General features: G+C 38.1%; 1 protein-coding gene across 3 annotated transcripts in view; it reads right to left on the bottom strand.

Moving 5' to 3' along the window:
• PARD3B (par-3 family cell polarity regulator beta) overlaps nucleotides 1-25536 on the bottom strand; it is a 439522-nt gene that overhangs the window by 389528 nt on the left and 24458 nt on the right. For all 3 annotated transcript variants that reach the window (XR_012044291.1, XM_072874183.1, XM_072874182.1), the window contains exon 2: nucleotides 21156-21257. Coding sequence is in view for 2 of the 3 variants with exons in the window: in XM_072874183.1 (XP_072730284.1) it covers nucleotides 21156-21257 (102 nt within the window). In the remaining variant the exon portion in view is untranslated. The remainder of the gene's footprint in view (nucleotides 1-21155; nucleotides 21258-25536) is intronic.

Genomic DNA, 25536 nt, shown 5'->3' with positions numbered 1-25536 from the left:
GAAAAAGCAATTTTTGTACAAGTTAAAAGACATGTCTCTTAGACCCACTGTAAAAAATTTTGTTACGAATTTCTCAATACTAGCAAGCTAAGAAAATTATTAGAAATAACTGCTAGATGACTCCAAACTGATAGTTTTTCTTTCTTCTCCTGAAAATGTTTAATTGCTTAAAATGTCAGAGCATTCAACGTGCTGATTATTATTCTACCACTTAACTGGGTTTTCAAGACTTCTTCCAGAAAATTTTCTTTTTGGATATGTACAAAACCATTTGAAAATACAATGCACCATGCTTCTGCCAGAAGTACTATATTATCACTAACAGAGTGAGCTAATGACTGAAAGGGGCAAGAAGTACAGTTTCACTAGCACTCAAATGCCACACACCAGGTTACAAAGGAGAGGGTGAGAGAACATGGGAGCAGCAACCAGCTGGAAACGAAGAAATGATGGCCCAAGCCATCCATAAGACACACAAAGCAACAGCACAAGCCTTGCCAGACCCTACACACACACACTTTTTACCAGGGGACTTGATCACATAATCAGCAGCAGAGCTGATGTCGTTCAAAGACTTACAATGATGGACCAACGTCCTCCAGTGAAATTTGTACTCTGACTTTAGATTTACAAGATGACAAAACCTTGCCACAATATTTAGCCCTGCTAATCACCCAGTACCACACCATTACCAACAACAGGTCCCACTGCATGCTGCCCAGCAACAGGGAGAACAGCTGGAGACCCAATAATATACTGCACTGCCCACACCCACGCTGGGGATCTGCAGGTCTTGGAGAGGAAGCAGATAAAGGAGAAAATCCCTCTGCAGTGAAGGTGATAATGAAAAGACAGTGTCCCAGTGGCAGCAGGCATTGCAATCTCCATGGCACCTTTGTGTAACAGTTACAGAAGGCAGGGGCAGGTTGGGAGGGGGGGAGACTCATTCTAACCCAAACACAGTTCCATGAAATCATACAGATCCTTTGCACAAGCCATTTAACAGCACATTACTCAGCTGTATCAGCATTGGAGACTGAAACAGCATGGCTTACCACACCACTAGATAATTCATTCTCTAAGCTAAAGGTGTGAAAGCTCCAGTTGGCTTGCTCCTGAAGTCAAGCTCCCTTGGGAGCAAGCTACAAGCCATTCTTTGGCCAGGTAACTGCAGTCTACAAACAGTGGCTCCTACACAGTCTCCTGCCTGTAAATTACTCCTGTCTCCTCAGCTCTCCGCAAGGTGTGCTGTCTCATGGCTTCTGTCCTATGGAGATTTTGCTCCCTGGTTTACAAGGTCAGCAACTTGGCCACTCCAGGACAATTGATACCTGATGTTTAGATCTGCCATTATTTCTTGAGCATATACCAACTACAGTGCCAAGTTTCCCAGTCAGAAACAAATCTCTGAAAAGCACTACCAGCAAGAACACAAACACATGAAGATGCATGCTTCCCAGCTGACAGCGTATAATACCTATTTAACACTTGTTAGCAGAACATGAACCTGGAGCCCCCCTTAACTATCAGCAGTGCCCCCATGCATAATGGAAGAGGACTTTGGCATACAGATCCCACAGCCCTGCAGTTGTATTTGTAGCTGACCTTCTCCATGCACAGTAAATTTTACTATTACAAACACTTCTGAACTGGCTGTGGACATTTTCAAATACTGTCTGCCTCTTGCAATTCATTCAGCTCTACACCTACAGTCTTCTATAAAGCACAGGTGACGAGGTTTAATAAATCTGTTGTTTGTGAAGTGCCAAAAAAGATATTTAAGATGTTCCTTATGTGCTCCAGTACTTTGCCAAGTCTTAGAGGAGATTGCCAAAATAAAGCTATCTCAGCTTGGATAAGCAGTTGTTTGCCACTCTGACAGAGCCTCTCAGACTTTGTGTTAGACTTTAATAAAGAAATTGTCTTGTCTTCAATATGTTCATCCAACCAACTATCCTGTATCTATTTTTCCTGGCAAGACAGCAGCTGGAAACAAGGGAATCAACATGAAAAAAACTAATAGGAATAAGCAATGTGGTTTGTACCTTCAGAAATGGGAGCAGTTTTCTGGAAAGCATGACTCAAAGGGATTTAGCAATGGTAACAGAGCAGTCAGAGACCTACAGCTTCTCCAGGCTAGTAGTTCCTATCATAAGGACCATCTAATCTTTTAGCCTTTAGCTGCATAAAAGAGCAGAGAGTAGGTGTATGATGCAATTAATATAATTCATAGTGTTAATAAAATAAATACAAGTATAATGCATACAGTTCTGAATGTCATATTAAAATGTGTAGGGCTAAGTCTGTATGTAAATGCATGCACACACAGAATGAAGAGAGAAACAGAAAACACTTGCAGGCCAGAGAGGAGGAAAGCTTCCCAGTGAGTGATCTGAGGAGTTTAGCGCATTCAGCTTCTCCAAAAGTTCAGAGCTGATGACATTAACAACGTATTTTCTCAGAACAAAGATTTAGACAACACTTGCTTATCAAACAAGAATCAATGCCGACACCTGACACTGGACACATTCACACTGAAAGCCAAGAAACTGGTTTTGAAAAGTGACAGTAACCTGTCCTCTGCCCAGCCTAACACATCCTCTTCAAACCAGAAAGAGGGAATTGCCTGGTATTTGCATACTTAACAGAATACTGAATGCTGGGGAGGGGGGAAAATTGGAAAGCAAGTTCTCAGGGATGTAAGGTTATGATGCAGAGATGGAACACACTAAAAATCATTCAAAATCTGCAAAGCCATTGTGCCCTAGGCCAGCTAAATAAGTGCTACTACTACTTACATAATGCAGCAGTCGTTTGGGGTTTTCAGTTGTGGGGGTTTTTTTGTTGGGATCTTTTTTCCCCTCCTCCAATAAGCGCGGGCTCTAAAACCACAGACGTTACAATGAAGCCAGCAAGAGGCCGCTTCAGAACAAGCGCACAAAGGCATGGCATCCACCACCCGGCCCTAGGAGCCAGCGAGCTGAAGCGGCTCACTGAAGTGGCAGCATGAGGGAAAGGTTAAGGCCCCACAGTTAACAGGGGCATCATCATCTCAGCTCCTGCTTCCAAACTGTGGAAGGCAAGACTAGCCAGGGCCAGAGGAAGACACATCAGGAATTAGTAACTTTGTGGGGAGACAGGACACTGGGGAAGCGAGCTGTATATTATCAGTCCATAGGCTGGTTTATTTCTTTCTAGGTATAGACAAAAAAGAAGCTTGTCTAGGGTTTGGTGTTTTGGTGGGGTTTTGTGTGGGTTTTGGTTTTTTTGTTTGGGGTTTGGGGGGGGGGGGGGGGCGCGTGTTTTGTGGTGGTTTTTGTTTGGTTTGGTTTCTTTTCAGGGTCAGGGGATTGCTTACTCTTTTTCCTTCGCCTTAAATACATCTCGTTACATATTACCTCAAACAGATTTTTGCTAAATTCTCGAAATTTCAGAGGAGCTATTGGCAGTGAAGAGCATCAAATACTACCTGTTTCATTACACTGTAGTTTTCCTAAATCTGATCTGTCTGCACTTATGTCAATCACTTTTCAAACACTGAGTAATCCCACATGAGAAAAACCTTAGATCCCTCTTTTTAACCCAAGAAGAGCTAAGAGACAAAGGAAAGATCTACTTTCATCCCTAAATGGGAGGGATATTCCACTCACTATCCTCTCCACACAAGGCAAAGTTCTCTATCTTGTTACTAATTTCCCACAGAAAGTACTGTAGATTGTTCAGGTATCTGCCAGAATGAGCAGTATTTAGCCTTGCTTTTAAGTGGCCCCCATTAGAACCACAGGTCTAATTCTGATCAAGACTCCAGGGTTCACCTTATCAGGCTGCCAGGTCATGCTGTAGTATATTAGCATTACTGCTTTGTTAAGCTGAAAAGCATTGATTCCCAATTACACATTAAATCTAGTCTTTCAGAACAGGTTTAAGCATATGAAGAAGATTATTCCAGATCTAAAGATTTTTTTACTGAGATCTCAAAATTACACTTTCTATCAAGTAGAAGTACTTATAGTAGTCTATATACCCTATATAGAAGTAGTCTACATACCCTAGACTACCCACTGGCTGGGTAGCAAGTGGAAGTCACAGCACTCCCAACTATTAAGGCTGCCTGAAACCTCACAGCTTAAAAAAATAAAACACCATTAAGAACAGCTGCATATTTATTTGACAGGTTTCAACTGCCTGGGACAAGGGTTTGGGTTTTTGTGGTATTTTTTAAATATCTAAGTGCATCTCCAGCTGATTTTTTTTGGTAGTGTTTTAAACAAACCAGTTCAACCGATTCAGAAGGTCTTCCCTAAGCAATTCAGATAAAAAGATAAAGATAAATTAAAAAGAAGGAATGGGCGCTAGGTCAGATAGGAAGAGTAACATGCAGTCCTGACAATAAGGGACAACAAGCAAAAGCACATGAAGATCACAGAGGGCTAAAAGATGCTTTTGTTTTTCTTGGGAGATGAGCAATCTAGTGGTTTTATTTTCAAATGTTTGCACTTTCAGAACAACATATTAGAAATAAACAGTTCATCATCTTTAACAGATAGTTCAATTTTCTCCATATCAGATATAGTCAATAATGTGTCTACCATTAACTGGATAAAACTATTTTCCACTGCTTGAAATTGTACTGCAGAATACATTCACCAGGCAACTATGATAGTGTTTATAACATGTTCGCAGTACAATTCTGGGTTGGTGGGGGTTTTTTGTTTCTTAAGCGTAAGGAACATACTGGGGAAAAAGCCACATTCTGGAAGTCCCAATAACATCCACTGTTTACAATGCAATCAAATGTTAAGACAAGATAAAGATAACTCAAATGCTGTGTTATTTTTCCTCAATTCTACCTTACACAATTTGAAGATATTTAAAGTATGTTTATATTCTCAGCTATCCTCCACAGAGTGGCTAGTGTTACTAATTAAACAGCCAACAGAAAAAGGAATAGTTGGAAGCATTTATCCATGTGCTTTACACATTTGGGACAATTCCAAAGGGGACTGAATTACCCCTTTTACTAATTTTTACTTTTAAAGTAATAAATAACCCAGAAAAAAACACTTCTCACTTGAATTTCCAAAAGAGTTTCACAGCATGCGTTTCTATCTGTATTAATACAAGGATACAGGAGTATACCTAAGACTAAATGATGTGCCATGCTTTGGCTACCAGGAAGCTGGACATAGTCATCCTCACTTCTCCTCTTCTGCTATGAGGTTACTAGCCAGGTAGGCCTGCTACAACATTTGTGCACATTAACTTTCAAGCCCTGTTCTACTACCAGAAAATAGTTAATTACAGCAGACAAGCAAGCACCCCACAAACACCTTATAGCTAATGTTTATAATGATCCAGATTATTCTGAACCTTTTGACATAACTCTCCCAGTGCCTGCTGACAGGTATGTAGAATTTTGTTTTTTGAAACAGCCATTGATCAATTAAGTATCACAGCACAAGGATATTACTTTCAGTCAGCCTACAATCTCTATTTCCAGCTCTTATACTACTTTTAAAACCTCCAAACTGCAGAATTATTTATATCCTCATTAGTTTTAATGAAGAAAAGCTGGGGTTCCAAATGCTGCAATTATCAGGTTTTCCTCTCCTGTATGTGGCCATTCATCAAGTTTTCTAAATTTTGAAGCAGCACAGCTAATCAGCAAAGTTACAAAACCATTTATGCTGCACCCTAATCCTTCTCTACACAATTTTTTTTTTTGTCCACGGAGGTGAAAACTAAACCTTCTGCAATATTTTTGACTTTATAAAAAAGAGCTTGTTGGTTGCCGATCTCCATTTAGATGAAGCAGTATATAAGTTTTTTAAAAAAGAAAAAAGCCCACACACCTATCCGGAAACCTAATCCTAAAACCTTATTTAAGAGCCATACCTGTGAGGCAGGACAAGAGGAGTTGTCCAACAGGCACCTTCTCCCAGGGGAGCAGAGAGGACCCCAACACTAGCAAGCTGAGTACAAGAGTAACATCCCAGAGTAGCAAGGTGCATGAAGTGGTATAGGACAGTTATTACATGTTCTATTAAGATTTTTAAGTATTTATTCACATATTCCCTGCCAGCAACAAACAAATGGAATGTCCTTGAACAGAGGACAATGATAAAAATTAGACCATGAAACGGCAGCAAAATCTCTGAAACTTGTGAGCTGCTACAGCAAAGAGGGCCCAGTTCAACAAAGCAGTGCAGTGAAAGGAATGAAAGATGGTCCTAATTTCCCAAGAACATTTTTTGTCCCATTCCAGTGTATTATTGCCTAGTAACACAATTTGAAACTAATGTTCTTCCTGTAGTGGTTGCAAGCAAAGAACAGGAGCCTCAACTCCTTATATACCACAGTAGCATGACCACTTCATGAACACCAGCAGTGCCACCTTCCCCCTACCCAGAACAACTGCTGCTTCCCACCTCTTTTGGCAAGCACAGAGCCCGCAAAAGGAATTACTTTGGGAAACTGTTCTGGGTAAAAACAACAAAGTGTTATGTTTGTGTCAGACTAGCTTAAACACAGATCAGTTCCTGTACAGTTCAAAGGGCAAGAGCAGAAGGACGGGGTGGAGACAGACAACTATCTCTTTTGAAAGCAAATGCACACTTAAGCCAGCTCAAGGCTGCCAGGAAACCAAAGTCAAAGCAAAACTAAGCCCAAGAAACATTAATTGTCTTTCAGTGGCCCTACTGGAAGGGCCACTTCCAAGGCCTACTGGAAGCCTTCATACACTGAAGTAAAGGCCCCTTTTCCAGAGACACAGGCAACCTACCAGGCTATATAAGCACAGCTGTACACAACTGCTGCCACCTTCTCCTTCGCACAGGAACACCAGGACAGCATTCTAAAATGGTTATAGGGAAATGGGAACGTGAATTACTCATGTAAGACAGTAAAGAGACCATACAAAGTTACAAGTCCTTTGCTGTATCTCAAGCCAGCTTCGTGAGGGCTGGAAGGAGCAGGGAAGGTTTCTAAAGAAAGGATTCTGTGCACAAAAATTATCTTTGTAGGCTTTCATCTTCACAAAAGCAAAAAAATACCTTTTAGAGGGGAAAAAATAAAAAACCTTTGCTGAAGCGCACTTCATATTTGATTTCTTACATTAATTGCTACTGTCTCCAAATGAATTTACTTTTCTACTTTGTGTTGTGTTTATACATGAGACTCAATAGAATTCTAGCTATTAAGGTGTTACTTGAATTGCCATTAAGAGAACAACACTCCTATACGGAATAACTCTCCTATACAGAACAACAAAATAGAAGCTGTCATCTAAAAGGAGAAATTAAAATTCTTCACCCCTTTATTCATCAGTTACTATAACCAGTTTGCAGGGACGGGGGACAGAAATAAGAACTACAGTTCTATAAAAGGATTATAAGTAAAGCCAGTGGGTAGTTTTAGCTTCATATAGATCTGATAACTTGAAACTAAATACACCACACATGGTGATCAAAGCTGCTCACATAATACATTTCATACCTACCTTCAGCAGTTTAACTTCAATGTCACAAAGGTACAGTAAAGTATCTTAAGACACCTAGAACCTGTTGCTGTATTGTTTGTTCATCTCACTATCATTATTCTATACTGAGCTATAGGAACTTCTTGATCATACAGGTTTTTTCCTTACAGCTTTGACTGCTATGGGGTAGAAATTAGATATAAATGAAAGTTTGGGAAAACCTTCTTTAAAGGCTGAACATAAAACGATGTAAGAAGAAACATGCCATCTAAGAAAAACTTTTCAGAAGTGTTAATATAAAATGCCTTAGCACCATATGAAAGAATCCTCAGATTTTAAACATGTAAAACATTAAGATCAGGAAAATCTCAGTACTCTGAAATTCAGTTCTTTGATTTCTTATCAGCCAGTAATCTCTGTGTAGTCCCAGGAAGGCAAGCAATCATAACTTGAAAGTGCCACTAATATGACCTGGGTCAAGCTAAACCTAGCAGTTTAAGCTTAGGACCTCAATCAACAGCAAACGAGGACATTTCTTCAGCAAAAGAGCAAGTCTTCATCTTCTCTAATGGAGGTTCTTCCAAGAAAATGATTAGCAACTTGATTGCATTAACTTGATTGCACTATGTACCATAGTGTATTTTATTATCCTCTTGAGAATTATACCTTAAAGTTAAAAATGCACTGGAAAAAGTGTACTTTTTTTTAAAAAGCACACTAATTACTATAATTACTATATAGCCTGCTAAATAATCATACAAGAGTAGAACTTGAGTTCATCAAAAAGTTAGCTCTTATTTTATTTGAAAAAGCAAGGAAGGCATGGAATTGTTTTGTTAAAAGCAGAACAGTAACAAAAAACCCATAAATTTAAAACTAGCTACTTTTAATTAGTAAGAAATCACACACCACATGAAAAAAATACAACTTTGCAAAAACAGTAGTATAAGGCCATGTACTATTTTTATGCTGCTCTAGGAATCCACATAATGCACATCTGCATACTTGACTAGCTTTCCATGCATTTTTATCTTAAGTTTTGACTATTGCTTGTCTTCAACTCAATTTTCAACATGTAACAAAAAAGCATCCACAAATGAAGCCTCCAACGAAGTTGAAGTTTACATGTCAACTTAATTTTAAAAAATAATTTTTTAGAATTACCCTTTGCCATATATTGTTTGCAACTGACATTCCTTGTCATTTTTCTACCACAAGATAAATGTATTTTAAACATATGGGAAGTATAGGCTATTTTTTATTCCCCAAGATTCAACTATAGTTATCAAGCATTTCTTTACCATACATTTTATCCTACAGTTTCTTCTGGCACAGGAAGCCAGGGTAAAATTGACCAAGAAGCCTTGAACTGAAGAACCTAGAGGTAACCTACAAGGCCTAAATTTTTTCCTCCAGTTCTAGCATTCCCTCCCAAAGAAGGAACAGTACAAGACCACCTCTTGGAAGTCTACATTTCTCTGCTGCAGCTACTCTCTGGCCACAGAGCTGGACCTAAGGTAAGAGCAGAGAGCAGTGAAGTTTACAGTTGCACTCTAGTGCACAGCCTGGTGGTCTTCCACAAACCCAGACTTCTGATACCCAGAAAGGTGTGTCCTCACTGGGAACTCAGGCTGTCAACTACTGTACCAGCTCCTTCCGAAACAGGATGCTTCCTTCTCCACTGTAGCCCCTGCCTTGGCACAGGCAATGGCAAGCATGCTCTAAAATCTTTTTTTTCCAATCTTCTTTGCTCTTCACACCACTTTTCACACTCGTCCAAAATGGTTCTAACAGATAAATTTCAGTGATTCTTCAGATTCAGGCATCCCACGTTGATTCTCAAATCTGAATGATTTGCGGAATCTCTCTTATTTTCAGATAACGCAGTGAAATCCTGAAAGCTGCAAACCCTTCAAAAACCTGAGCAAAAATATCATCAACTTTTCTTCTTTCAAATAGCCACTTTCATTTATATGAATAGACAGTTCTTCCACTAGAAAAAAAAAGAGTTTGGGCATAAGCTAAAGCCCAACAGAAAAAAATGAAGACGTTCAGAGAGATGGATATACAATAAGAAGCATTATCCACTATTCAACAGCAAAAGTGAACTTAAGGAAGTATCTGGCATCATTTTATGGTTAGTAAGATTTGCCACATGAACCCAAAGTTAAAAAAGCCCTTATACATTTCAGGATACAAGTCCCCCCTCAAAAGCTAGCATGGTTTTAAAAATGAGGTTTTTTTATTTCTGCCTCTCAAGCATCCATAGTAGCTACTGTTGCAAATTGACCAATAAACAAGATGAGTCAATAATCAATTCCTGTGTCACTCATCTTCCCCTCCCTACTGTCAGCTATTCTTCCTCAGCTTTGACTTCTGGATTACCTGGTTTATCTCCTAACAGGTAAGGAATCTTTGAAAACAAAGATGCAATTAAATGTCTGAATAGAGTTTGGGGTAAAAGAGCAAGAATCAGCACTACAACAGCGAGAAAACAGTTCTAACAGCTTCATCAGAATAATGAAAAAAAAAAACACACCAAAGGAACTGGTGCATGTGGAGCCAGCATTGAATGGATTCAGTGAAGGGCTTGTAGAAGGCGGCAGCACAGCAAATACATTCTCATGCTAGAAAGTTCAGAATATTTTAACATTATTTCATTTTTTCCAGCTACACTACTTATTCCTGGATGTCATTTCTTATAACAATGTCATTTCTTATAACATTTTCCTGAATGCACATTTTTATTTATTTAAGAATTTTTTTAAACTTCATTTTTGTTTGGCTACTTAGCTGAACTTTAAGTATGTAGAAGCAGCATTGTATCTTGACCCTCAGATATGTAATTCTGAATGGAAGATTATTTTTTATTTTTACTTAAGTTGTTGAACTATTGTTCCATCTGTCTTTGAAGAAAGGGAAGAAAACTAAAAGCCCTCAAGACTTGAGTCTTTAAACTACTGTAACTTAATTGATACTAATGCCATCTTTGCAGAATGATAACAGAATGAAGAACAGGAAAGCATTAATACTGAAGAGAATTACAGAATCATTTAGGTTGGAAAAGACCTTTAAGATCATCAAGTCCAACCATTAACCTAGCACTGCCAAGTCCGCCACTAAACCATGTCCTTAAGCGCCACATCTACATGTCTTTTAAATACCCTCAGGGATGGTGACTCAACCACTTCTCTGGGCAACCTGTTCCAGTGCTCGACAACCCTTTTGGTGAAGAAATTTTTCCCAATATCCAGTCTAAACCTCCCCTGGTGCAACTTGAGGCCATTTCCTCCTGTCCTATCCACTTGTTACTTGGGAGAAGAGACAGACCCCCACCTCACCGCAACCTCCTTTCAGGCAGTTGTAGAGAGCAATAAGGTCTCCCCTCAGCCTCCTTTTCTCCAGGCTAAACAACCCCAGTTCCCTCAGCTGCTCCTCATCAGACTTGTAAGCAGGTTATGAACACAGTCAGCCTTCTGGTTGTTTGCAGAAGATACTTCTAAACTCCCAAAAAGATGAAGGTATGTTCTCTTATTCATACGCATTCTCAAAAGTTATTTACTGTATGACAGTTTATCAGAGGACAGTGCCGTCTCCATCCCTACAGCCTTTCGCATGCATCAGCCCCTCCACCCCACAAAGCAGACACTAACTCACACTTATTTGGCACTTTCAATAGAAGCCTACTATCCTTCAGCTACAAAGCTGCCTCCTCAGCTGAAGTATGGAGCCAGTGCCCTTTCCAACCTTTTGAAGTCAAACTAAGGCAGGCTTTCTGTTAGGCTGAGTATTGCATATACCAGGAAGCTGGGTTATGTGTGCATTTTTAATGGCAATTTAGATGGTATTTTCCTCAAACTTGCCAACTGTGCCTAAATAAAACAAGGATTGATGTCTCAAACCTGCACACAAGAATTGGGTTGGTTTGGTTTTGTTTTTAAACTTATAGGAGGGATTTGTTTTCACAATAGCAATGGTATTAGGCCATCTCACTAGTACACCATTACAATATCCACATTACAACAGGAAAGTTACAAAACACAAATCCCGAATTGTTTGCAACTGCTGAAACGTAAGTGAGATTTCTACCAGTATTTCAAAACTTTAAACAAGCTTCAACTTTCTGGAGGGAAGAGTCACAGGAATTAGAAGAACAGAACATCACATAGGAGTTGTGTACCTATCAAAAGTAATGCAAGCTTACTACACTGAAATAGTTTCCCAAAACAGCACCAGGACCAACTCCAATTCCTTGGGCCAGAACACAGTCACTTCTGAAAAGGAATGGAATAGTGTCATGGTTTTCGCTCATTATTATTCTCATACTAAAATCCAAAACACAACACTATACCAGCTACTAGGAAGAAAATTAACTCTATCCCAGCCAAAGCCAGGACAAGTAGCAACACAAAACTGCACCTCCTTCACCACTGTCTTACACACCAAGGTATACCACAGTAAGCATTTATAATTCCTTGTATTGAGTAGTCTTTGGAGCCCTCACTTGAAAACAGAACAAAAAGCCCCTTCTTCAATCCACTTGCAATCTAAGTAGGACAAGGGAAATAATAATCCAAGACATATTATACACCACTATGTGGAAGTATAAAGAGCTCAGCTTACTTTATAGCCAGACAATCCACCAAATTATCTTTCCATAACAAGGTTACATTATTTCCACAATGCATATCACTCCCTTGGTAAACATTAACATGTGCGTGCTTATATGCACTTAAGCATCAACACGTGTATACAGAATTCCAAGTATTTGTTGCATCAAGGAAAATCATTAAGAAGGAATAAGCATCTTCCACCAGGTTATGCTTACACAAAGACATATTAAGCTCCTTTTCATCAGGACATTTGAATGTCCATTCAACCCACCATTTGTGACCAGATGCACTTAGAATGACCTCCCTCCCTCCACCCCTCTCATTGTTTAAGGAACAGAAACTCCAACAGCTTCAGTTGTCAGACCACCAATTAGCTACAGTACTTAGTGCCCAGATGACAAAACACATTTCCAGGTCGAGAGAAAGTGTTATGGTTGTACAGCTGAATCCTCTCCAAAACCCAAGTGACCCAGGTCCCAAACCTTCTCCCTGCTGTGTTTTTAATACTCTTTCATTTCAAATGCCAAAATACAAATCAAATAGAGGGATCAATAGAAAAGCAAATTAGAAAAGCACAAGTTTCAGATTTGCATATATCTTACGTAAAAAGGATTTTAACTCCAAAATCCCCCTCTTAGCATTTAAATAGGCAATCTTATTCCAAAACTATCAGGAATCTTATTAGTGTCACAGATCCACTGTCACAGTTAATTCTTCTTTTTTTTTTTTTTTTTAAATCTGAGAAAAGTAATGGAATACTTATCACAAAATGGAAAAACTCTGGTGGCTACTGATGTTCAGAGAAAGAGTTCACAGTTCAGAATGTTCAAACACAAACGTTACACTGAAAAAATTAAAAGTTTGGAGTCCATCTGGTAAGAACCTTTATAACCACGTTTTTAAAGTAGGTGGAGCTGAAATAAGTAACCCTTGTAATATGTTCCAAGACAATATCTATTTTAAGAAAAATTACATTATACAGCACTAAATATGTAAAAGCTTATAATTTTTTCTAGGATAAATGGGAGGTTAATTTATGCATACAGGCACTGTGTTATGGCTCAATCTATAAAACTGAATTTTCTTTAATAAGCTAAGCAACATTTGACCAGGTGTCTGTTCTTAAAGCTATGAACTTATCTTGAAGCACATTGTTAGACCTGAAGTTTATTACAAGAATGTTTCCAGTAACCAGAAGCACATGATAGTGTAATTGCACACCACGGAATGTAATACTACGCTTAAAAAATGGTTATTTTAATGATTACGCTAATGAGTTCTGAACTTCCAACCTATGTGCATACAGTTTCCTAATTACACAGCTTGAAATCCTCATCAGCAAATCCAAATGCTCCTGAAATCCAAATCATTTTATAATCTTGAATAATGCATGGCACCTCTGCAGCAAGAAATTAAAACAAATTTCATAAAAATGCAAAGCTTCATAATCTGTATTCTAAAAGAAACTGCATTACTGAAATAAAGTGTTGCTTGGTAAGTACTAATAATGGTGATTTCCCCCCCCCCCTTCCCTCTGGTACTCACAGTTCAGATCCCACTCCAAAAATAAACAAGACTAACTCCTATCAAAATATCCTTTCATATATATATATATATGGTGGCTCACAGCATACCCTACTACACAAGAGTGAAATCAGACATCTGTTTCCTAAACAAGCATTGGCTCAAAATGGCATAAAACCTTTTCTTCCTGAAAAGCGTGAAACCATATTTTTTTAAAATAGGCTGCAGCTTGACTGGCTTGCATACTGTTTCATCAACAGCTAAAAAAAACTCCATCTTGGTTCATTCAAAGGGCCAGCAAATCAAGGTCTACAGTTTTTCCATAAGAATGTCCCCCACCTCCAATACCTTTGTTTGTTTGTTTTTAAACTACAGGTAAAGCCTAGATAAACTCAGAGGTTTTTAGCAAGCATTGGCACTATCTTTTTGAACAAGTTAAAAAGCCTGTGACTCAAAATGAGGGGGAAAGCCATCATCACAGTCAATGCAAAAGGATAGATAGGCCGTTTTGATCTAGGATTTTCTTGTGTCTCGCATCTCTTCTTCATATTTTGACGTGCTGAAAAGGATAAAGGTACTTTTTACAATATGCTATTTCTAATACTTCCCTTCCTTGTAGACACATGATGCATAGCTAATTATCAGACACCTAAAGAATACTTACACTTGGACTCCCTTGATAGAACAGAAGTTACATGGAGGTTTTATTTACAGTAGTGTTTTGTCTTTGTATCTTCATCACCCAGAACTAGCTAAGAATATTTAAGTAAACAAACACTGTCAGCAGTAACAATTTCATATGCCAATAACTTTGATTATGGGAAATTACAACTGAAACTTATTACAAATTATTTATACGAGGAAGAAACAGAATACTCTGAATCTAACAGATAAGAACAATGTATCATGCCTTTGGAGGTTGTAATCATATTATTCAGGATAAAAGTTAAATCCATTTTAATTTTTACCAATTTAGGGTTTGAAGGAAGAATGAATCATTAGTTATCCTTTTTGTTAATCAAATTTTAAGATTTCCACTCATCTGTACGATCTCATTACTGAAACCACAAAATATGAATACAAAACCAGAAGCAGTAAGGAAGAGTCACAGAGACAAATATCCACACACATTCTGGCAGAGATATTAACCACAGCCTGAAAATTATACTTACAAAAAAAAAACCAACATTAAAACCAAATCAAAGAACAACAGCCCTTATATACCAGTTTTGACAAATTTCTGCAACTTCTTTTTTCCCCAACTTGAACATACCAGGCTTTTGATCTACTAATCCTTATTTTACCTCATTAGCACCAAGGAACAAAACATAAGAACTGGCTGCCTCTGGACAAGAGTTCTCTCAAACACAGCATTCAAACTTACAGAAATGTAACCAAGACTCTGCCAGAAGCACTAAGTATCAAAAGTTTGAAGCGTATATTTGCTGCAACCAGTTTAACAGTCAGTAAAAGCACACACAATAAAACAATAACTTGGCCATGCTATTAATCAACTAAATGTCATAAAACATTGAGTGTCAAAACCCTAATTCAGAGTAACATTCACCACCTTATAGAGAAAAAAGCTACAAAATGCTTTTTTCCTTGATGCATGCCTTTTTTGGTGCAGATTTTATGACAGACACAGAGCATCCAAGTTATAATAAACCAATTTGAACAATCCTGTGTCCATTGCACACAAACTGTTACCTCCACATTATATGAAACTAACATCATTAAATTGCTTTCTGTGCTACCAGACATCTCTTTTACATGTTTATTCTTTATATCAAAGGGAATTCTTTTTGTGTTTTAAAACTTCTCCAGGGGAAAGTTGACTAATATGCAACAACTTGTAGAGCAGCCTACATAAAAAACCACTGCAGCATATACTTCAATAGTTACAACTGAGAATTTTTACCTAAGTCTTACATATCTTGTTTTGTTTTTCCTAAACAAGTATAATACTGTTGTACAACAAACTGAAGAATAAAAAACTCTATTCTACATTCCAGTTATCAGAAAGTTACAAAACCCTAGAGAAAATACTAGAAAACTCAATTACACAGAAGTCTAGAGGCCTGAACCACATTTCTCTAATTTAAGTATGCATTACTTGCATGGCTCATAAATATTTGAGAATCAAACCATACGACAAAGATCTATAATGTGTGACATTTTCAGGTTCTGCTGACCCAGTGGACGGTAATTTAAACAAGCCAGCATCGAGGCCTCTGCCACTGATTTGCAGGGGAAGCTTTTAAAGCTGCAATGCTGTAACTCCCCATTAAGAGAAATTCCCTCAGAATTCCAGAGCCCTTTATTTATTTTTTAAACTATTGAGATACTCCTGTCCACTTGCCTTGTAATTTTTACTTCATTTTTACCATTTTTCAACATGCTTGTAGAAATCATTTTCCTTATCACCTCATACTCTTCAGCCACACCTTCTCTACTTATCTAAAGGTTACTTTAGTTCTGATTTCCTTCTCCATTTCATGAGGAATTCGATGGTTGGAGGGAACAGAAACTGTTCGAAGGTGGAATTACTTCAATATAACTTAATTTAAATACACATTGCATATTAGAGTGTGCTGTCACTTCCACAGCCAGAATGACAACCCGGAAAGTCTACAGAGTCAAACCCTGGTCAGAAAATAACTGCTGTGTAAGTGCTATACCCAGCCAGCCAGCACTCCCAGTGACTAAACCTGCCTGGAAACAATGGAAAAGTTCAGAATCCACTGACAGAAAACATGCCTGTCAGGTACTTGGACGGACATTTCCTTTGTATAATTACATCACTCTTGAAGTTTATATCCAGTTCTGAATCCAAACATTTTTGTCATTTTGCTGAAACAACTTCTCCAAACCAGCCTCACTCACAATACCGTCACTGAAACGAAAGCCACCTGCAAAGACCTTTGTCTAAAGTAGGGTTTAAGAGTTACTTGGCATCCTCTACAAAAACAACTTCAGCCAGATCTTCAGCTTCTCACCAGGAGCATGCATGGGCCCAATAACCATTTTGAACAGCCAGCAGATGATTTCTCTAGCATTTGGAGACCTTCCAGGAGACATGTTTTCTCAATATTGCATTTCTGCTTGTAGTGAACTGAGAAGGAAGAATTCATTGATTTTGCTATCTAATATTTCATTAAATGCTTAGCTAAAATAAGTATCTGAACTACACTTAATTCATACCATTTACTTGATATCATCATTAGAAACACTTAAATGACAGTTACAGTCCCTACAAATCTTGAAACAATGTCACTGTTTCAGCATTTCATTGATATTGCTTTGTGCCCTTCAAAAGCTTCTGGTGCTATTAAAAAACACAAGTCACCCATATTTAACAAAGGAGATACACAAGCAAAAACTACTTCTAAGACCATACTGGCACCCTGCTGTTTCAGTATCAGCACAATGCCCCTCACAATCACATACCTTTTTTTTTCCTTCCACTCCTAAAAAAATCGCCACCACATACACACAAAAAAACCAACCAAAAAAAAAAAACAAACCAAAAACAAAACACCAAACACAGAACACCCCCACTGTATAATTACAGCAGTGGAACTGCTAACAAACAAGCCTCTGAAGAGGTTAAAACTACACCATCTTCTAGCATGACAAGTCTAGGTCTTTTGCCAGCAGCACTGATCAGGAAACAGTATCTTTACATAAACGTTCAATAGCTTTGTTGGCCAAACTGTAGATACTGCAATACTGCCATTGCAAGCACAGTCTTACAGGGGAAAAAAACCAAACAAACAAAAAACAACCAAACAAAAAACCCCAGCACCCTGACAGCAGGCCATCATCCCCTACTTCAGAAGAGCTCTGCTGATAAAAGCATACCAGTCAGCATGTTTTGCTTGTATTTAATCCTGTCAAAATATGAACATACATGTTGGACAGGTTAGACAGAAACTGTATTTTCCCTGTAGACTTTATATGTATTCAGAGAGTAGAACCATTCTGATCTAGGAAGTTATTAACAGTTTAAACTTTTCCTATAAGCTAAGCAAGTTTTAATTCATTAGCACAGGGCTTCATTACATCTTTTTAGTCTCCCCAGGTATTTGTGAGTATTTGAAAACATGACTCCATATAAAAATCAGAGGGAAATCCAGATGGGTACATTAAGTTTATGCATTTAAGACATGTGCCAAGCACAGGCTCAATGTACACAATGATATGAAGAGAAACGTTTTGTACTCATCTTTTGCACAGCATAGAAATTTTCTTAGGGCATTTTCTTCCTCAAGGAAAAAAGTAATTTCAAGTGATAGAGGTCTGTTAAGAACAGCATACAAAGAGGACTCCATTTATAGCTGTAACACATTAAAAGCAGACAATTTAAATAGCATGTTTTTATTCAAATGACAAAATTTGGGGTTTTTAATTAATTAGATCCATCATTCAGAGTAATCAGGACACAAACACTTACTAGGTAACTCAGTGAAAACGAACTATTTTAAAACTATTCAACACTAGCTTTGACATCCAATTCAGGCCACAGATTATTGCTGAGGCAGCGGCAGCAAGAGGCAGCAGCAGCAAGAGGGGCTCTTACCATAAAGAATTTCCAAAGCATTTTCACATGACACAAGTTGCCAAGCACATATAATACTAATTTAGACTTGTTTTATATGCAAATAGAACAAGCCACCCTCTCCACCATGCATAACTGTGCAGTTGACAGCAATTAATGTCATCCACTGTACTGCCTATTTGCTGAATTTTGATTAATTTTGAGTTCCAGAGGAAACCATGAAGTTAACATAAGCAGAGCTCAAAAACATTGCCACTCCCAATAATGTGCATTATGCAGCCCAGTGCCATCCTTTCACAACGTTGGAAGATGGAATAAACGGCCAGTTTTCTCAATCATTTACTGACCCACAGCAGCACTTGCTGCTTACCTCATGAGTAGTTGTGCCTCCTTAACCGTCTATTGTTAAGGACTGTCAAAAGCTTTTGAAATTCCAAATATATTATATCTGATAGCTCTCTCTCATTCACTGTTCTGTTGCCACAATGAAAGAATTTCAGTAGATTAGCAAGCACATTTTCCTTTGAAGAAACTGTGCTAATTTACTGCTATCAAAGTACAATCTAGAGCAGATTAATCCTTAAAAAAGCATCAGCTAGTTTCCTCTGCCACTAAAGAAGAGCTTGATGGTCAGCAATGCCAAACACACCTTTGGTTAAAGGCTTAAGTGCAATACTAAAGGTTAAGTGCAATACTTATTTTTATACAGAGTGACTGATTTCATGGGAGACTGCATTACTGACTTGGATGCATAGGAAAAGATGACAAGGACAAGGAAGCAACAAAGCTGCGGCCTATTCATTTATCACACATACAGATAATCATAACCAAAGAGAATCAGTGCACAGATAAATGTATCAAATATTCTTTCATCTATTTAGGGACTTTAAACACCAAATTAGATATCAGGTAAATTAGATCTAAATATCTCCTCCCCTTTTTGCAAAGCTTAAAGATTCCCTAGCCAATATTCTCAGTGCAGAATAGCACTGGTGAAGGCTTAAAGGCTAATAGGTCACCATAAAACTATTAAAAATATTTGTAAGCCTTTTATAGGGCTGGTTCTTTGTTATCAGATCATACCAAGCCTTGTAAGTAGGTAGTATGGACAGCTCCTTACACATGCAATGGCCCAGTTCCACTCTCAAATGAAAGAATTCTTTGACCTCTCAACCAGCAGTCCCCTTATACGATTACATGATTCTCCCCTACTTTAATCAAAAAACCTGATTTGTCACTGCAGCTGCTGCTGTTCAGCAAGTCTCACTTATCACTGTTTCACCAAGGCGTTCTGAAGAAGAGAAGATGGCAGTGATGCACCACATGTAACTGAGACATCACAGGAAGAGAAATTGAGGAGTTTGCTGTATTCCTAAACCACCCCAGATCACTTCAGTGATTAAGATCCCAATTTTCCAGTGTTTTTTCCTCAAGGCATCCTCGGAACTACAGAGTCCCACCTAGCACTGTTATAACAGAAGATGCTTAAGCCTACAGCTGTGTGCGAACTAGAAACTTCATCAGCAACACATACTCAACCAGTCACACCCACCAGTAAGTATAGCAAAGGCTTTGGCAACAAGTTAAAAACCGGATGGTGTATCAAATATTCTGCAAACTACTGCTCATATTTGCATAAGTGTTCCTGTATCAGTACTTCAAATAGAGGACATCCTGAGTGGACATGTTAATTTTTATTAAGTGATGAGACCAGTAATACATTTCCCTTTGATGCGATATCTCATTTTATGACATCTTATGCTTATGGTCTTATTCTTTATATACAGCTGTGTCAATCCTCAGAACCCAGTCTTCAGCCTCCAAACGCTACTGGAAAAAAGTCTTAGGGTGTTTTAAGTACACTTTCAGTAAATACGGACAAGCAAGAAATACAAGTTTGACAAAAAGAACATATACCAAATAGAGCTCCATTGTTTTTAAGAATTCCCAGACAAACCACCATAAAATGACACTGAAGTACACCTCAGACAATTTTCTAAGGTACTGAGAAACAGCATCCCATTAATCATAAGCAAAATGTTGCAATTTGTATTAAATCACTGAAGAATCAGCAGCATACAAAACTAGCATTTCTGTTTGCAATATATAAAATTATTTTGACGTCACCAAGCATATGGCACTGTAAACAGACAAAGCTATTTGTCTGAAAGTACAGGCATATCCCATATTTGGATCTTTAGTTTCAAGTCACTAGATATATTTTTCCTCCAATTTTATGAAGAAAAGAAAGAAAAAAAACCAGCCAAGTATTATAAATCATACCCCTCCTCCTCTATGCTGAAATGTCACCGATTAGTTTCCCAAAACTAAATTTTCCTGATAATTACAAAAAAAAATTAAAAGGGGCTTCTTTGCAGCTACTACTTCTCTACCCAGAAAGGACATCTATCTTATTTGAATTGAAAGTTAGAGACTCATAGCTTTTAAAATTAATAACTGGCCTGCTTAGACTTTCAGTAGCAAATCAGAGGAACTCCTCCTGAAATTTAACACAGTTGAAGCAGCTGTTCTTGTCATCACAGGATTTGTCTGTTTATTTTGTCATACATATTCAACCATGACATTTGAATGATTCTCAAAAACTTAATTCTAAGCAAAGGAAGAGATTATAAAAGGTATTTTAAGTGGCATAAAAAAAGATGTCTTGCAAAACTCACATTCCTTCACCACTCCGTTTTCGTACAGCAATAAAAAGAAACACAGAACTGCTTGAAAAGGTTAAATCCTAAATCAACTGCTAGGCTCCTCTGATTATCTTCACTGCTTTAGTCATGCTTCTCCCTCCCCTTCGAGTTCTACTCCAGAAACAGACAGCTGTAGCACCTATGGGCAGATGTGTTTAATTTAAGAATATTTAACACCCACTTCATCTGCCAGATGTCCAAGAAATGAGAAAGCAGCATTAGTTATTTGAAAAGACACAGCAAAAAGCAAAGCAGTATTTTCATCAAAGCTCTACCTTATCTTTGTCTTCCACAACATCTGCCAGCACATCATCTGGGTCCAGGATTCCTCCATCTGTATACTCCAGGTGGTGAATATTTACCCAGGAAGTTGGATCCTGTAAGACAGATACAAGATTTCTTAACCTAACCTTGCATGGTTTTAGTGCCACTGGACAAAGCAGCTTTGTATCCCATCTGCTTCCCACCCATTTCCCTCTTTAATTGTGAGGTAGAAGCTTGGAGCCACTACTCAAAATTAAAACTGAGAGAGAGAATGAAAACTACAGACACATAACAAGACACTACCTATAGAACACTATGCAAAACATCTTTAAAATGTACATTTCCATTGCCTTATCATTCTTTACTTAAATAGTTAATAAAAAACAAGGAGAAATTAAACTTTTTTTCATTTTACAATAGTTTATAGTTGGAATATTTGGGTTATTACCAGCACACACATGGAAATATATATATGTATGGTCATGCACCACTCCTGACAGTTTCGGGGAAAGGGGTCTATACATGTATTTATATATCTAAAAAACACCCATAATTTCTTTCTCTGAGGAGGTAGGTCAGGCTATTGTGGCAAAAAAACAAATGAATAGAATAAATAAATCCCCATTTGTTTTCATAAATAAATGCTCTCAAATTCCAATGCAACGTTGTGTACCATATTAATGGGGATCGTCTTTTCCAAAACTAATACTTTCCTCATATATTATTAACTACTTCACTTCAGTAACTGGGAGCTTCACCATCGTTCCACTGACCCTGAAGCCAAAAGGCTCGGAGCGCACTGCTCAACAGCAAATTCTCCCTGACATGAAATACAAATCAGGGAGCAGACACACAGTCTGTAACCACTGCCCCCAAACCATACCAGCTACCTGTGTATACATAACTTCCAAGGGGGACAGGCTAAGTGGTGGTTATGTTTGAACTGCCTTAGTTAACATTTGAACATTTATCCTATTAGGGCCAGCTATTGTGGTTTAACAACCACATGGCAGCTCATTGAGTCATAGCAACATGTTTGAGTACTCTATGGTATCAGCATTGATAAATGTTGAATTGGCACATCTTCTACAGCACGCTGAAGAAAGGAAATGTGCTTAGTTAAGATTACAAAGCATATTTGAGTCCTCCATCAAATATTATGGAGACCAGCCAGAACATGCTAAAATTAAGGGTCAAGAAACTGGCATGCACACATGTAGCTTTGAGAAAGGTTTCAGAAATGGACAAAGAAGAGCACTGCTGATGTGCAATATGCAATCCAAATGATTCCATTTATATTGCATCTATATTGCCAAATCCTTCTTCCTTGTCAAGTCTAATTAGATCACAGTTCTCAGAAGCAAAGTGAAGCACAACAGACACACTATATAGACAAGCAAGTTCCTTGTCTCTAGTTTGGATATTCCTCATGTAATTAAGTCCCTGAGAAGCAGGGATATTCCACTCCATATTTATTTATGGGCATTCTATAACTTTGGCTATCAAGTGACACAAACAGCAGATAAATCAGGATAATTCCATCACAGGTACAGATATGGATCAATTGGATTAGACCTTTTTTATTGTATCGTCAATAGGCAGCAGTCAAAAAACAAACCTGAAAACCTCACAGTACAACAACCCTAGCATTACCAACAGGTCAGCCCATCATGCCACTATCACCTTTGCTGGTGAACTCTAAACAAAATGTTTTTCCTATTCTAGCTTCCACAGTTCAGTTTCAATTGTTCCACTGACACATACTGGTTTGGGCTGGGATAGATGTAGTTTTCTTCATAGTAGCTTGCATGGTGCTGTTTTGGATTTGCGACCATAACAGTGTTGATAACACAGGGATGTTTTGGCTATTGCTGAACAGTGCTTACACAGCATCAAAGCCTTCCCCATTTCCCACACTGTCCCACCAGTGAGTAGGCTGGGGATGCACAAGAAGCTGGGAGGGGACTCAGTCGGGGTGCTGACCAAAGGGATATTCCATACCATATGACACTGTTCAGCAATAAAAGCTGGTGGAAAAAGGGGGGGGGAGTGTCAGAGTTGTGTGCACAGCTTTTTTTTTATCTATTAAACTGTCGTTTTCTCAGCCCATGACTTCTCAGTTGTACCCTTATGATTCTCCTCCCCAGCCCACTGGGCGAGGAGTGAGCAAGCAGCTGTGTGGGGCTTAGCTGCCTTCGGTTAACCCACAGTCTTTTTACCCCCTTGCACTTGTTTGAGGTTAAGTATACCTGAATGACAACCACCCAATTAAGCACATAAAAGTACCTCTATTTGTAACATGTCTATTTAATCTGTAATTTACCTCTAACCACAGTGATTTCATTTTGCGCTGAAACCACCCATTTGTGAAATAGCAAATATTTGTTCATTCTAGGTATCAAGTGTTCAAAATTACAAAATTTAAGAAAAACCAATTAACATGCTTTTGTCTCTGCAAAGTGATGAAGCACAGACAACTATTACAGCTCAAAGCTCTATTTTAAAGCCCATGGTTTAAGTATTTTTACCATAACCACAAAATTCTAAGATGAAAAAGCAGAGAGGAAACATACCTCCATGCAACAAGCAAGCATGTTAACTTACATCAAACAATTTACCTAATGCAGAAACCTTGTGAAAAAGTGTCTCTTGACCCTACCAATAAACTTACAAAATATGATTCTCTCAAACTGGAATGCATCAGTAGCTACAGATGTTCCTCCTGAACCTTTTAACTAATGCAGTCGCAAAAGGTTTCCATAGTTAGTAACACTAAAACAGCATACTTGAAAACCCCTCCTCTTAATTAGACAAACTTCTGCAGCTAGCATTTTTGTCCGAAGATATATTAAAACCTGTTATACATATTATGCTGTTTAAATGTCTTGTAGACAGAATAAAGCTGATGTGAAAAAAATAAACAGCTGATTGGAATATTTTGCTTTCAATGTGTGCTTCTATTTGTGGTTCAGTAGCTGCACCAACCCAGATGTGTCGCTGAAAAAGAAACAAAGAAAAACTGAGTGTAAAAGCTCAATTGTCCCAACAGAATGCAGCAAGTTGTCAGGAAACAAGCTCAAGATACACAGCCACCCCAAACTACATTAAGCTTAACAAATTCCTAACCTTCCTTTTACTTTGGGCCACAACAAATACAGTAATTTAATGGTTTTGTTAGTGGCCATATCAAGAGAAAGTAGTCTCTAAATCGGTCTGAAAGAACAGAAAGATGCCATTCCTCACCAATCTTTTGGAGCAAGTGCAGCCAGTGTGAGATTCTTTAAAAGAAAGGAATGACAATTCACACTGAAATACAAGAACTAAAACAGAACAGCATTCACATAGTTTCCTTGGCAGAAAAATACTTCTTAATAGTTTAGGTACTGCTCACACACACACTACGACTCAGGTCCACACAGTATGAAGCCACTATGACTTTTTGATCCCAAGGACTCCCCAATTACAGTAACCACCAGACACTACAACAAGACTGAACACTTGCTGTTTCAGAAACACAAATGTGAAACTGGCTTCTATTAACTTAACCAGAACTTCATCCCTGAAAGTTAAAAAAACAGCTACTAAGCACAGATGCTTTTTATAGACTTGTTTGATGAAGCAAATAGTAACTACTGCTAGATAGCCTAGGTGGAGGAAATTCCCTCTGCACAGTCACAGAATTAACAACAGTTCATCTGACCAGCAAAATCACTCACCCATTCCAAAGAGATTTTGAAGTCAGAGAACATTTTCTGTTCTTTGGATGAACTCCAAACACTGCCATGCATGGGATACAAAGTGTCTATATAAAAAAAACCACAACTAAAATCTATATAGCAATTTCCTCTGTGCTTCTTTACTCCCACCAAGAGTCCAGACAGCTTCAATAAATAGAACACCAATACTTTAGCTAACTCATCATATAAAACAAGCCATTAACTACAAGCAGATGTAAAAAGTTGAATATCTTAAGTCCCAAATAGCATTTCATTCCCATGATGAATAGGGGATGGACAGTAACAGGAGGAGAAATGAATGTGCATGCATATGCATGCGCGCACACACACTCATGTTTTACACATTATTTAGAGCTCAAAAGGAGTAGAATAGGTCTGAAAAATAACTGTGGTACATCCAAGATAGAATCATCATTGGAGGAACCTAAACTTTCCTTAGAAAGGGATGGTGTTACTCTAAGTTTCTTATGTTTTAGTAAGATACGACAATCACAAAAAGCATCAAGAACACTTCAGGTTTCCATATATTCTAAAACTCAAGACAGGATACTGCATTTCCAAAGTAACAGGATAACTTTATAAAGTATATCACCGGAGTTCTTGTAAAACAGACAGCTTTTCTGCTTCTACAGTATTTTCTGAAAGGTCTGAAAGG

This window comes from Ciconia boyciana, chromosome 10 (assembly GCF_034638445.1).
Source record: "Ciconia boyciana chromosome 10, ASM3463844v1, whole genome shotgun sequence".
Classification (NCBI taxonomy): Eukaryota; Metazoa; Chordata; class Aves; order Ciconiiformes; family Ciconiidae; genus Ciconia; species Ciconia boyciana.
This window is presented reverse-complemented; position numbering and strand designations above follow the sequence as displayed.